General features: G+C 36.3%; 1 protein-coding gene across 1 annotated transcript; it reads left to right on the plus strand.

Moving 5' to 3' along the window:
• The first annotated feature begins 1665 nt into the window (after positions 1 to 1665).
• On the plus strand, positions 1666 to 9071 carry LOC142346005 (uncharacterized). Its single transcript, XM_075398481.1, has 7 exons — positions 1666 to 1795; positions 2258 to 2299; positions 3185 to 3333; positions 3824 to 3955; positions 6990 to 7125; positions 7442 to 7558; positions 8776 to 9071. The coding sequence occupies exons 1-7, from the start codon at positions 1744 to 1746 to the stop codon at positions 8793 to 8795; spliced, it is 648 nt and encodes a 215-aa protein (XP_075254596.1). The 5' UTR covers positions 1666 to 1743; the 3' UTR covers positions 8796 to 9071.
• The last annotated feature ends 6732 nt before the right edge of the window (positions 9072 to 15803 follow it).

Here is a 15803-nt window from a genome sequence, read left to right on the forward strand (position 1 = left end):
TTTGCAGTCGTAAATTGTTGAGAGTTCTCATAAGTTTCAAATCGAAATTTGAATGAATGATGTTTCTTGAAGCAGTCAGTTTATAGCGCATAGTTTTAAGTTTTTGCTATTATTCGTTTTCAAAAATTTTTCATTCTTTTTGGTTTTTGTTGTTCTAGACAACTTGTAACTTATTCTCATTACTGAGAGGTCCTATTCAGTTCCATGTAATTCAAAAATTAACATGTCCATTGATATCATATCGTAACTGTTTTTTTGTTTGGTGAACGATTTGCTTTTTTTATAAAAGTTTTAAGTGGCCAATATTTGTGATTCTTTTTCAGATTTTTTATAGCATATTCGCGTAATAACAGATCCCAATGATTTTCAAATAAGTGAACTGATTTTATCGTTTAGTAAAACTTTAGCTGATTTAGTAAAAATTACAATTGAAATAAGAGAAACAAAATTCACATAAATGCTTTTTATACAACTTTAGTTCGTTTTTTGGCTTAGTCTATGCAAATCCAGGTTCTTTGGTAATGATTTTTTAGTAAAACTATAAAGAATTGTTTCGTTGAAGGGTAAGGGTTTTTAAAACATTTAAAATTATGAAACGTTTTTAAAAATGTTACTGGTTTTTTTTATATTTTTGCCGCATTATTTCTGTTCGTCGGCTTTTTACCTAGTCCCATTAAGGAAAAGTCCCATCTGCCGTGTAGTTACGAAAAAGTAAGTCTGTGAAGCTAAGGCTTTATCTGATTGCATTTTGACGTTGTTACTAGGTGCTTTTATATTTAGATATTAAATTTTTGCTGTGAAATTTTAGTTTTTGCTGATTTTGTTGTTTATTTTTTTCTCGCAGTCTTTTTAATGGCGGATCGTTTGAGCGCTGCAATGAGGGTTTGAGCGCTGCATAGCGTTATTTAATTCAATTAGTATTTTAGGTATGCAAAAATTTATTTAACTCAAACTTCTATTTTTGATTATCTCTTCATTTGGTTGATAATTAAGTTAGAAATGTAGATGAGCCCGGGTCGGAACACCATGTGCAAACGCACATTAACGAGCCTCCTTGTATCAATTCACTGGAATTGAGCTCTCTGAAACATAAATTTTGTCTTATATGGAAAAGAACTGAAGAAAATTTTATAACATTGGAAATTAAGCATCTTAAATTTTTCTCTTTTTTTTCCAGATCAAGGAACGATTTTAAGACTCAGTGAGAGATCTCAAAACTGAAGGAACAATATTCATTTTCATTATATTCTATAACCATTATAAAATGCTTTCTTTTTTATTGTGCCTTATTAGCTTTTTTTACAGTTGCCTAAGAAAAGTCTGAGATTTTCATCCCGAAAAAGCAAATACATTTGTACTTAAAGACTGTGAAACGATTTCAATGTTGGATGTATTCTATTTCACTAATTAACATTTTCCAAATCGGCCCGTTGTAAAAACAGTTTGTGAAGAAGTTTTTATCAACTCGATTCATGATTAGATGATACGCAAAAAATAGATAATACAAACATGATCTTCATTTTCAGCTCTCATCATGAGCTAAATTATCTTTTGTTCACGTCGCCAGATTTCACACACAGATGTTTCCTCAAAGCTGTCAATCTGAGCAGCATATGTAACCCTGCCTTTCAATTGGAAGTTCGAGCTGATATAATATAAACCAACTTCATAATATCCTCAAACATTTTTGGAAGCACTATCAATTTTTTGTGAATTTGAAAAGGGGGAATTTGGATCATTAAAATGCACCCAATCTCAGTAACTGCATTTCTACTTCTGTTATTTGCTCATAGCAGTAAGTTGGACATTTCACCAGCTCATGGGCTGTTTATTTTTTAAACGTTGTTTAGATTATGCAGATGATCAGCATGTGCGAAAGTGTCCCCCGCGAGATATCTTTAATCAATCTTTTTGCCCAGGCTTATTATAGTAAATATTATGATGGTTAAATCTATATGTTGCCAGAAGTTTATGCAGAAAAAATGTTTAACGGTAGTGGGCGGGACAGTTTCTCACGCTATTTGAGTTAATTCGTTTCTTTTTGTTTGGAGGAAACATGTAAATTAAAATTATAACCGATAGGATAAACACTTAAATGCTAAAAGTATCAAATTACAAATCACCATGCGTTTTTTTATTGTGAATTAAATGTAATGATCACACTGAGGCTGATCGTGTGTGCTTCTAGATATGAAAAAAGGTTTAAAAGAACCAATATGTTTATTGTGAGGTGTTTTTCTACACTGCTTTCTTTTAGCCTCTCAAACAGAATGTCGTGATGGATGGACCACAATATCAGGTAATTAATTCATTCCTTTTTTCTGCAGCGTTGTAATTTTTGTATTTCAAGAGATACAGGCAGAGGTCTCTGATAGCTGAGGAGAAATATTTGAGCTTCACATGCCAACGATTCATAGCTCAATACCCTACCTCCTTGAAGCTGTCTGTGCGAAGATTACCTCTGTTTAACCTTAGCTCCAGGTTCACAACAACCTGAACAATGTCGGCTGGCGGCTGCGATGGTGGCTGTTCGCACGTAAAAAATTTCAGAAGCAAAAAAGTGATCAAAGGTCACCAAAAAAACCAATGCCAATCATAAAATGAACATAAAACGAAAAAAATAGCTGTTGCGTTAATTCTCCCCTTCAATACTTAGAAACCATTTATTAACATTTTGTCAGAGTTGGAAATTCGATGTTTTTTTAATACCGAAGATGACATCACGGGGATGGTGATCTAGAACACCCTCTCCGTGAGTTCTTCTGCAGCTGCGTTCAAAATTACTTAGTCTGGAAGCAAGAAGAATGCAAGAAAGTCTGAACAAAAACGCCTGGGTTGCAGTTTTAGCACGAAATGATGTATAAATTGCAAAAATTAATGGGGACAAACTTTATCTCAAAGAGCCTGCAGGTTTAGTGGTGAATGCCGCGAAAGAGGTGAATTTTCAAGGATTGCGGTCAGTTTAGAGTTGAAGTGAAATTTTGCTGAATTTGCGGTTTTTAGAAGTCAAATTTTGTTTTTTTTTCACCGTACCCAACACCAATATTCTTACACTTCACAGCAATTTTATAGTGTTGAAGCGTCAACCCACAAAGTCTGGTGAACGGTCTGGACATACCAATTCTTCTCCGGAATTTCAACTCCCAGCCAGGTTATATGGAATAGATGTTGATGTTATTTTCAGGTGCTGATGATGCCAAGTGTTACAAGTTGATCAAAGAGTCATCTGATAAAGTGCACATTGATGACTTCTTTGTGAAATATTGTGATGCACTAACAGAATGCACTCTGCAGGGAGGATTCCTGGCCAGACCACGAACTGTCCCTCAACTAGTGAGTCTTGTTCATGTTATGCAACGACTTCTTTTCGATCATCAAAACTGTAGCGATTTGATTACATATAAAATTTCTACAATTTAAAATATTTGTTAAAAAACAAAGCGGTTATCGCCTGTTTTATTTTATTTTTGTTATTACTCTGTTACTGAGAAACCATAACAAAATTAAAAAAAAAACATAAATAAAACTCATTTATGTTGTTTTAATGTTGCCAGAAAAAGAGCTATAAGAGCTGACTTCCAAAGAGCTATAAAGCTACAATAACAAATCAAATAAAGCAAACACAGCTGGATGGACCCAGAACGAGCCATTGAAATGTTTATCCGCAGAACAGTATTTTGCATCGCAACGTCAACAATAACAGCTATCGCCTAATCTAGTTTTTTTCTAATATCCTATCCGCCAAAAAGACCTAAAATCATTTTTGTATGTTATTGGCTCCTTGCATAATTTTGAAGTTTTTTATTTGTTTGCTTAATTTTAGCAATCGATTGAGAATTATTTGGTGCAGAATTTCGCGAGTGACTTCAAAAATGGACACACTATTCTTCCGAATGGAATTTGGTTGGGATACAAAAGAGCTGCTTTCCCCGTTGGAGATCTCGACTATCACCAAGTAAAGTTCAAGTCACGTTATCATACCAAATCCTTCGAGTTAATTGTCATAATTCAAATAATTTTTTAAATCATTAAGAAATTTTAAAACTGACCATTTGCAGATCTACTATAGGTAGTGTGCAATCCTACGAAAAACATCGCGCTAAAAACACATCCGTTCTACTTTTCCATCAGCATTTCTTGGGCTGCTCGGGGGCTATGGAATAGACCCCCACACTTTAATTGTTCTGGTCAGGACGGAACACACGTCTGGTGAACGTACGAAAGTCTGGAGAACGCAAGAAGATCTGGGCATAATAACTTTCCGTCTAGTTCGTTCTCGACATAGACACTTTCCGTACTGGACATACCGGTTTCAAATTGTTGTTCCGACCCCTCTTGAGGGGGTAGTAACTATATACTCAAATGGGTTTTTTTTTGTTCAGACAATTTTGGCCGATCGATATATTCATCGTAGAGAGTTGAGACTGGTATCACTAGAAAGCTTGCCCAAAGTAGAATATGGAATTAAACAGCTTTTTTTATTTTCGTATTTTACAGGGAGTTATCGAGGTTTAAACTTTTGAGAAAACATACTGAATTCCGTTGATTTTATTCACATTTTCCAGAAATTTGACTAAAATTTCGCAAATTTCGCTAAAATTTATAAACGTTTTTTTAAGAAAGTGTTGTTGATTTTATTTTTAAAGACAAATGTCGGCTGTTTTTATTTAATTTTTGTGTCAAAAAAGCTGGCTAAAAATTTCAAAATTCAATATTTTTATCAAAAACAGCACGAATTAAGTTTCTTTAGTCTACTTTGATTATATTTGCAGGAAGTACACACCCAAAAACTACTAACACAATCTTTGTAGACTCAAAAAGGGGCTATTATAACTTCAACTTCCGTTGCGAGTGTTCCTTAATTAAAATTTTGCCGTTTGCTAACTATACTCGTTGATTATCAAAAACGCAGCATTTATTTTTGATTTTTATCTAATAAAATATCTATATCTGTTACATTCGAAAAATTAAATGTTAGAAAAAATAATGGAGCAACAGAATTAGCAGAGCTAGTTTTGGATCAATCTCGGACTGTTAGAATCCAAAGCAAATTCGGATTGTAATACATCGGTCTTTTTTATTAAAAAACTTTACATTTTTATATAATAATTTAATAACAGAACATTTCTAATCAAAGGTCACTGGGTGATAGGTCCAATTCAACTCCTAACTTACTGCACCTAGTTTATTACTTGAAATCTTATTGCCGTTTTGACTTTTAAAAATATTAGACTTTTGTGTAAATAAGGGCTTTTTGAACTTTGCGTGCTCTTTTCTTGTAATTTGGTCAACTTATATCTTAGTGTCAGCACTAAAAGAATGCTCCCTTTTTCCACTGAAATCGAACTTAACCTTTATTGCGGTTTTACACCATAAGTTATGTTTTTCTGTCTTTGATACCACTAGATTTCACATTTTTTATTTTCAGGTGTTTGCCCATTTTTCACGTTTTCTAGTTTTCTCACATTATCACGTTATTGTAGGGTCATATATCACATTATTGAATATTAAAAAAGCACAGTGGATAATATTAAAATTTGTAAAGATATAGACTTGGGTTTTATCCGTTTCGACAATATTTTCTTGAAGAATTTAATTGATTTTCTTAATTTTGTCTTTAACTGTCGTTTTCATTTTGTCTGTTCAGTCGTATGAAATTTCCTGCACAATGACTGGGTTTCATTGGTTTTTTAAAGAAAAATAAATGGGCCGATATTCTGATATCAGTTGATAGTTGATGGCTTTCATGTCTTTGAAAATAATTGTTTTCCAAAATAAAAGAAACATTTTTAAATTCGCAATTTCGTTTCTTCTATTGTCTGTTTGTTACATAGTCGCGTTAATTACAGGCCAAATATGACAATTTTGCTGTCACGGGAAGGTGTAAAAGGGATTGGTTACACAAAATCTATTGTTTTCAAAGAATTCTTTTGGACTTTACTGGCTTCGACACGGGTTTTTCATAAAATAAAGTATTTTTTTCCTTTTTGCCATATTTTTTGTTCTTTTTGTAGACGTAAGATATATTCTGGATAAATGCAGGTCTCAATGGCTTCCTTTCGAAGGATAAATGCAACTATTTAACTATTTCATTTTCTAATTAATGGCTTTCATGTGGGAAATATTTTTTTTCGAAAAAAAAATTATTATTTATTTTTGAATTTTCTTTTTTGTCTACTTGTTTCCTGGTTTCATTATTGAGAGGTCATAATAATTTATCGGTGTTTGCAAAAATGCAATCGAACATAAATTGAGTGCCAAAGTATGGCTTTACGGCTTCGAAAGCGTTTTCTGGCAAAACTTAACTGATTTTTTGTTTGTTGTCTATTTGTTAATCTTTATTTAACCGCATAAAAATTGATTACAGAAAGTTCTTAATGCGCATAATTAGAAACACTGGTAATTGTAAATCTATGGGACATTTTAAATGATTTCTAATGGTTTTTGTTACTTTGAAATTAATTGTTTTTTTTTAAAAAAGAGAATTTTCAAATTCTTTATTTTTCTTCTTTATTGTCTAACTGTTACCAGGCCTTATTATGGACTGGTCCCATATCTTTTCTGGTGATTAACAAGTTTTTTTTCAGTTAAGTTTTATCTGACGCTATTTCGACTTTATTATTGAATTTTGTTTTTTAAAACGGACATAAATTTTTTGATGTAATTAATGTTTGCTGTTGTTGTTATTTGATTTTGCTGTTCGTCTTTACTCGCTTTCTTAATATTGGCATATCTCATCAACCTAATGTATTATTTTGTACTCCACTGAGTGATTTGCTTTGGAGGATATCTTTTCGTTCATACACCAATTTTGTTTTGAAAAATACTTGATTTTTTGGGTTGTCCATCTGTTGCTCATTTTGTAGACAATTATGCCAAAATTTTGGATGAGCGGGGTCGGAACCTTATGTGCGATCGCACATTACCGAGCCGCCTTTTTGGTTTTCCGACTCAAAATAGTGTCATTATTGCCAGTTCCAATTGTTTAGGACGTGAGACCTTCACGTATTGACCCCTTTGAGTACTATGATGTGTACATAGACTGCCCCAAAGAGATGATGAATGAAGAACTCTGGAGGAACAGTTCTCGCAGCCCACAACCAGATGACAAACCAAGGAATACGGGTAACTCTAGAGAAATTGCACGAAAATAGGACTAGTGTTCCGTTTCTATTAGGGAAGAAGAAGTTGTTTTTCATAAGCATGTATGAAAAAAAAGTCTTTGAATCATTATCCAACGATATTATTGCCAAACAGTTTGAAATTTGGTGGAAATCGATTAAAGTTTGTTTTTGTTTTTATGACTATCTAAGAAAAACTTGAGTAGTAATTGTAATACTTCTGCAACAGTTTCCAACTTTTTTCGTTATTTGTCAAGTCTGCGGATGGGCTTTGTTAAAAATGTTTGTTTGACGATTTAATTCCTTTTTGTTTGTTGCAGATCCCTTTTTGATCGACGAGCGGTGTGTCGTGAAGAAAAAGATTGGAGACAACAAGATCCGAGGCACCGACGACTTCGACTGCGAGGACGGCATGATACACGCCACATTCTGCGAAAGTTTGTACCTATTGTATGTCTCTAGTTGAGGCACTCACTTATGAACACACTATTTTTGATCAAAAATGGCACCAAGTAGCTATGATCAACCCCAATGAGTTATGAATTTTTTTTGGCCTTAATTAGGATGCTTCACCGTATAATTTTTTCTGTACTGACAGCTTATGCGACTCAAGGCCATCTTACTAGCAATAGTAGAAAGAATTTGCGAATCTTTTCATAAGTCAGCTTCTAAGCCCATTGATTGTTGATACGATTATTAAGAACCGCAAGAACGCACACTAACTTTGAATGAGCCCCAAAGTTATCTTTTTTTTTGTATTTTCAATAAATTTTTCAATCGACTCTTAAACCAATTACTCATAAATGGCTGTTCAGTGATCCACACAATCTCGCTTTGTATTTTTACTAAGAACACCACTAATTTACGTTTCTTCGTACTAGGAAACCGTTTTTAACCCTCATGTTCCGTCGTTTCTTCTAGTACACCTGTTTTCATGCATAGAATTTTTTTCCAAATTTATTTTACTCTTGGGATTCTATTAGCTTCAAATTTATCTCATTAAGATCCCCTTTGTCTCTAATTCGTCTTAGGATTCTTACAGTTTCTATGTTCGCATTGTGGAGATTGCGGACTGGCACATACTTAGCGTCAGCAGCAATTCTCAGCTTGTTCCTTATTAGGATTTCTGGCACGATTTCCGTTATTTTCCTACGTCAAAAATAGGATATTGGCAAGATTTTTGGGAGTCAAAGCACATGGTAAGCTGCAACAGGCGAAGTCTTTTTATCGTTGCAAAAACGTCCTAGAAGAAATAATGATAGAGCTCCGATTTCTTTTCCACTTATGTCTAACAACAACATTCTTGTCCCACATTTAATTTTTTGCTGTCACTCTTTTCAGCATGAGAAAAAACAAACAATATCAAAGGCTATAAAAAGCTGTAGAAAGATTTTTCAAATACTCTGAAGACATTTTCTTGTTTTATGTTCATTAAATCTTTAAAGAATCTTATCAACTTTTACAAGGGAATCTTGGTAATCAGGTTTGTGGCAATATGATTCAAAATGTCGAGAGATGTTAAGATGAAGCATGTCTTATTAAAAAGTATCAAATTTTATTTCAAAGTGTAGGACAATGATAATGACCAGCACACCAGTACTTAAAACTAAAGCGGAGATAAATAAAAATCTCATTATTGATTTTTACGTTTCAGTCTGCCTCGGCCAAGCTTAATATGACTCCCGATGTAGCTGAGAGGACGTCGCTGACAAGAAGTATCACATGCATCATACCAAAAAACTATCCTTGAAATATCTGGTGTTCGATTGAGATGCTTGATAGACATTTAATAATTACCTGAAGAACTTGTATTAGGGTACCAATACAGTACTTAATACAACTTAGTGAAAGTGGGGATGGGTATTCTGACGGGACTTTGATGGGCGCTCTCACATATGACGAAAAATATATATTTCGACAAATTATACTCAACAAAGTTAATCTATCCGTTTTAACCTTCGAGATCAAATACTATGTTTAAAAATCCCAAATTTTGTCTCAGAGATTAAGATTTTAAAATTTTCACAAAAGACTCTTGAATTTAGCACGATATTTCTCTACAAGTACATATGAGTTATTTTTTTGAGATTCTACTCAAAGATCTTTTTATAAAACGTCTTAAAAATAATGAATTCCATTAAATCAGTGAAATAGTTTTACCCACGTAAAAAATTCAAATTAAACGCATTTCTGTGCGGGGGACAAGTTAATTAATAGTTTTAAAAAATTATAAAACTAATAAAAGTATTTAGGAAAAAATTGAAACTTGAATTTGTGATTGCGTTGCAAATTTTTCTTTTTAAATTTTAAAAATCAGCAGTCCTTCCTAGATGTGGGAAAAATTTTTTCTATTGCCACTGCAAGACATAACACTCTTCCTTGAACGGCTGATGTCCTTTTTCTAGTGCTCTGTGCTCTTACAGAAGACAAAATTTTCTGGTGCAAAATTGTGGTACAAAATTGTGGTATCGACTTGACCTTTGCTATTCCTCTGCGCTCCCACACCTTCAGTTGTTGGTTTTTGATCAGCTAATTGTAAATTTTGATCAAATTAAGTAATATATTTTTTTGAAAATTGGACTTTTGGATTGACTGATAAATACTGAGAAATTTAAAAAGTCAGATCTTTCTGGTTCTCTTTTCAGCTCTTGAACTTCCTTTGTTCATTTAGGTAGAAATATTGCTGCAGCAGTAAGCAACTAAACTCCTGTTGAATGCTTGAAAATTTGAGTCATTCCAATTAGAGACGCCCCCCCCCCAGCTTAGTTGTCAGATAATCTATAGCACCCCATCATGGTAATGTAGCAGTGGAAAAACTGAATGTACACCTCCAACCAATCAGAGACTGAGAAGACACTATTCTCTTTTATATAGAAACTGGGCCAACGATTATCGTCACAATTGAGACCTCTAGTCAAAAATCCAACACTAATCCAAGTGCTCACCCCGTCTCAGAATCAACTAGTTGCTCATTCAGCGAAACAAATAAACAATCCACACCCAAAAAGTCATCATTTAAACTCTTTAATAAAAAACCACAAACACAAGAAACTGAGGAACACCCATACTCAGTCATTACTACTGCCAAATCTGCAGACAGACCTCGTCCTACTGGACACTCCCCCACTTTACCCCACAATCGGTAATCCCATATCCCCCATCAAAGTCAAACGCAAATACACCAAACGCATGCACAACAGCAACAACAAATAACCGCACAAACTTTATTGCCATACTCTGGTTTTCTCCCAATAACATCACTCCCTCCACCCACAATTATACAAGCTCCTCCACGAGGACCACAACCTGAATTACTTAACTACTCAAACACTCCACAGTTCTCCACTCAACCAACAAATTTTGCAAACACAGATAAAACTAGTAGTTCAGAATTGCCACAACCAATTCACACTGTCTCAACTATTAACGACACCACACATGATATTAGCCTTCTTTCTGACACTTCTAATTTTGATCCAATTAGTTCTCAATTTTCTTCACCTACTCTATCACAAATTGCGAATAATCTTTTTAATCCGCCACAAGGACCAATAACAAATTTTGAACGCTTATTTTCACAAGCACACTGGAATCACTCTTTTAATATAGTCAATTCATCAGCTTCATTTCAAAGCTCATTACAACTCATCTTCCCGGGTACACCAAACATTATCACTCTAAGCTCAAATTCACCTACACCAGACCCTGATCAACATTCTCACAACTGTATTGGGAAAAAATCCGATACGACACGAACTTACCCAAATCTACCACTAAAATTAGAGCCTAAATTTATTGTTCCCCCACCCGCCTTCTTTGGACACCATAACGAAGGTTAACAATTACATAACTGGGCTAAACAAAGATTATCGAAGTCATATAAAAAAACACCCATATAAAAACAAAGAGCTCACTTATTATTAAAGCAATCAAAAATCACTTTCTCTGTGGAAATTGTCATCGAACAAGACAAACTTATTTTTCACCCACAAACTGCAGCACCACCTATCTTTAGAGTAAAAACTAACCCATCGCCTTTTATTTGTCAAGAAATACACTACGAATTTGATAGATATACGAATGACACCGCAGGATATTTTGTCTTCTATAATCCACACTCTGTACTTCTTACACATGTCCAATACAAGTTTAATTTTCATATTACTTAATTTATTCTTTTCATGTCCAATTCCAATAAAACAACCAATTAAAGTTGACCAACATAATATTTCCACACCCAAAACAGGCATACAAGATCTTGCCGTCACACACTATGATTGTTCCCCACAGCGTATCACAAATATGCAGTATTATAATCTCAATAAAATTGGCGAATGTAAGATCAAGCCGGCCGATTTTAAAATCATCCCCGCCCAAGTACAAATCTTTTCACAAATTCGAACACTACAAGTACTCGCTTACACCATACACGCAAAACTTAGCGACAAGGAAAACTTTTGTCACAAAGTCTCACTCAAAAGAGGTTTTCGGTTTGATCACAATAATTGGTAGGTTGACAATATGGAACGGACTTTCTTTCCTACAGAAATTGAAGCTCGTAGAGAACTTGCAAGCGTCGGTCTCATAAGTAATCACCACAATCACCCTCAAATGATGCAATTCGATGTACTAGACGACCCCCACTGGCAAGCTAATAGAGAAGAAAAACAAGGCCGTTTTCGCCTAGATCATTATAGACATTTTGCCTTCCAACACGGAAGCATGGTCTATAACCCCCGCGAACATAATTGGATTCATAATGCCACAGATAATCCCTGGGCTAACTGTCCCGTTAAAGAATCAGAACACGAATAGCATGTCATCCACACACTAGGATGATCACTTCAATTAACTAACATCACCCTCACCTTTAAATGTTGCCTCAGAACACATGTACTATGACGAAGTTCGCATTAAGTGCAATTTAGAACGAGGCCACTGTCCTCCAAATCACGCTATTAAAACCACAGTCATTTGGGAACCCGAAAACCACTGCCGTATCTTTGATGCACGTTGGAAGATCACACGCACGTATGATTAAATTTCAAAAAAGATACTTCATTGAAATACTTGAAAATAATGAAACTAATTCTGGTCAAAAACAGATATCACACATGTATTCTAGTCGATTTCAAAAGCACCTTCATTATGAACCTGCCTTTTCACGTTTTGAGGTTCTCAAAAAACGTCTTTATAATTGTAATGAAGATCGCCCATATTATGCCACTCAAAATCAAGACAGTTTTCAAGACAATACAAGGAAGGTTTTAATTTTTTCTCGGAAAAAGCGTCACCCGATGCTGATTAAACACACGTAACAATCCCTGAAGGACCACCTTCTTTAACACCTTACACAAAAGCAAATATCCGTGATGGATATGTCATTCCACAAGAATCACAATTATACCATAAATCAGAAAAATTTGAGTTATTCAGAAAGCAAAATTGGTTTGGTGCAGTTCACCCTAATGTTTAAATCAATGCAAAACTCGATTACATGATCAGTCGAGTCTTGCTCGAAATGGATTAAACAAGCTTAAAAAATTATAAAAAACTCTGTGTTTTAGACCGCTATTTGAAACAAACCGCTCTCATTTTACTGACACGGAAATTTCCTTTAGTTGGTTATATTATTACAAGACAGCGACACACATTCGCTACACTTAAAATACAATTTGTAATTTCACTCTTTCAATATGAAGTCGTTTCATCACCCCTTGATGTATTAGAAAATCAACGCTTCGAACGTATCCCTATAAACCACCAAAACAAATTACGCTTTGTAGACCTAATCACCAGAAAGATCTTCCCCTGGTGTATTAAAGCACCATGTAAATCCGCAAAAAGTTTGATCAACAAATCTCACTCGATGCAGACGGCGATGACACATATCGCTTAACACCCTATCCAATTAAGGCGCGAAACCCCGTTAAAACTTTCACGCCTGACGAAGTTGAAAACCGCTTCACCCACGCAGATTTTACCGCGCAACAACTTGGAACGGACAGTCAACACGACTGGAATAAGTCAATACATAAGATGAAATTTAACCAATTAGTCAATGACGCAGCAGATAAAATTGAAGTAGCACGAGCACTAAATTTTGCAGATCTTGCAAAACAAGCACAATTACAAGCACAGTCATCACAATTACGCACAGAATTAAAAGATTACTTTAACAAACTCTTTATTAACGGCAAAGAATTCAACCTCCGCCGACCTGATTGGCGTGACTTGATTAATGGCAACTATTTAAAAGAATACCTCATAGGAATCTTTGGATACTTTGGTACGTATTAAAAGTAGTAACCATAATATGGACTGTTTTGAATCTTTTACAGTGCCTTTTCGGCCTATTTCGTAGTGCATTTAACACCTAAAAATTAAAATCACTTTAGGACCCAATATCACATTGGCTAAAATTATAACCTCGGGATTTTTTGGAGTACTTTCACAAACAATATTTCATATACTACAATCCGATTCTACACAATATAAACCACAATCACCTAAAAAACGACGTAGACCTTCAATTGACATTTGCACTACACACTCTCAACATGAATTGAATCTATTCCACTAAAATTTTGAAAAATTCTGTAGGATATTCTCTTCTCTTGTACACAATAATTCAAATAAACGACACACTTCCACTTTACCAGCTTCCATTTATCAATGCTATGAAGCACCAATTGACTCTCAAGAGAAACCAGATTTTCAATATCTACACCTACGCACTTTTCAACACAATAAGCGTAAACGCTCACGTGTAAATTCTCTTTCACGAGAGTTTATTGAAAAAGATCCTGACTATCAGGAAATTCAAGAAGAACTCTTTTTTAATCTTCCAAGCAGTCGCCTTTAGCACTCTCTTCGTCTTTAATAACTCCACTGAAGTTCCCATCCACCAGGAAGGAGGCTCACTGATCCCCCCAAATGTCCACCCTAGGGCATACGACCTCATCATGCTGGAGGTTGATGGCATTCTGTCCTCACCCTTCACTCCATTGGTACTGGCACCCACAGTACCCGAGCCAGTTTGCGAAATGCAAACACCAGCCGTCTTCACGACGGCGCAATCCTCCCCACAGCCACAGTCTGTGGACACGGCCAAATATGCGCGGATGAATCCACTGCCTTCACCCGCCACCTCTTCCTTGAGCTCAGGTGAACTTCACCTGTATATAGACAGTGACACGAGCTCACTCTCAGTTCCTGTAGGACCGCAAAGCTCGTCACAAGAGCTGCTTCTCCAGGGAATCAGCCAGGTACCACAGCCACTCTTCTCTACTGCACACACGGCAGTATCCGCATCACATCCACCACCCCAGCCTACGAGCATTCTCTCTTGGCTGATGAAGTAGCCACAGCGGAGCAGTCTGGCCGTTCCACGCCAGAAAAAGTCGCCCTAATTGGGCGTACTCTTGTAGGATTCGTGGATCTTGACTACAATCACAGCCACTGGTTTACCCACCACCAGTAATGCCCACACCGCTCACACAACGCCCACCGGTACCCTCACCGCGGTACGGCCCGACTATACCACCTCTCAGGCCACAACAGCCTTTCCCTCAGCCACCCACAAACGATCGACCCACGTCAACGGACAACTACCCGTGTACTGACCCCTCACCTAGGAGGCGTCCACGAGCCACAAAACACGAAACCTACCTAGTTCGTTCCTCACCAATACAGGCTTCACAGTCGCCTGCCCGTCACACAGCGAGCCCTGGATAAGGCCCACAGCTCTCATCTTCTCGCGGGAGACCCAACCTTTTTGCACCAGCACACGGAATTTCACACCGGTCACAGGGACCAAATTTCCGTTTTCATGAATTTCTCAACCCTCTCGGCATCAATACCATCTAAGGTATACATGTGCCAGAGAGGATCAACTACATTTCCACCCCGCCTCAACACACACAGAAGCCCACAGCCAGTTTCTGTTCTGTTGGACAGTGGGAGAACGAATATGTTCAAGAAGGACCGGACAAAGATCTGCCACTCGAATTTCTCCACTTTCCTCTAAACCCTCGCTTCACAGAACGATTTTGGCATCTGTCTAAGTACTTCTTTGCACGTGCAGATCGCCCAAGCGACTACCTCAAAATTTTATTCACTCGCGACACTGCACTCTACTAAATTTATGCTAAATATGACCCTTTCTAGTTGAAATTCGGTTTCTTGCATCCCGCACAGATGGATGTAAACAACACTGCCCACAAAGTAAATCGAGTGAAGATGTTTCACACGACGCACAAATTCTTATTTGTGCAACATCACTTTCAACACACTAATCCTATTATCCACATGATTTCGCGTCTTCAGTACGCTAATACAAAGCTGACTTCACCCTACTACATTAACTATAGTTACATCATTCAACCCAACTACTGTGAAGGCACCCTACGTAATTTTGATCCTATAAAAAATTACATCATTTTCTCTCCACTCTATGCCAAGACTAATCGCCCCATCCTCGTCCCGATCGAATATCTATAATGTGTAGAAGGAGGCGCCACGAAGTGCGCCTATGGCCTCACTTTCAACCTCCTCTACAGGGAATGGATGGTGGACAAGTTGGACAATCGGCAGCCATCACAAGAGGAAACACAAATCTTCAATCACCTCCTCGCGTTACAACCACACTAATGTTGATCTGTGTCCTCGTGCCGTCGCTGC

Source organism: Convolutriloba macropyga, chromosome 1 (genome assembly GCF_964194025.1).
Source record: "Convolutriloba macropyga chromosome 1, txConMacr16.3, whole genome shotgun sequence".
Classification (NCBI taxonomy): Eukaryota; Metazoa; Xenacoelomorpha; order Acoela; family Convolutidae; genus Convolutriloba; species Convolutriloba macropyga.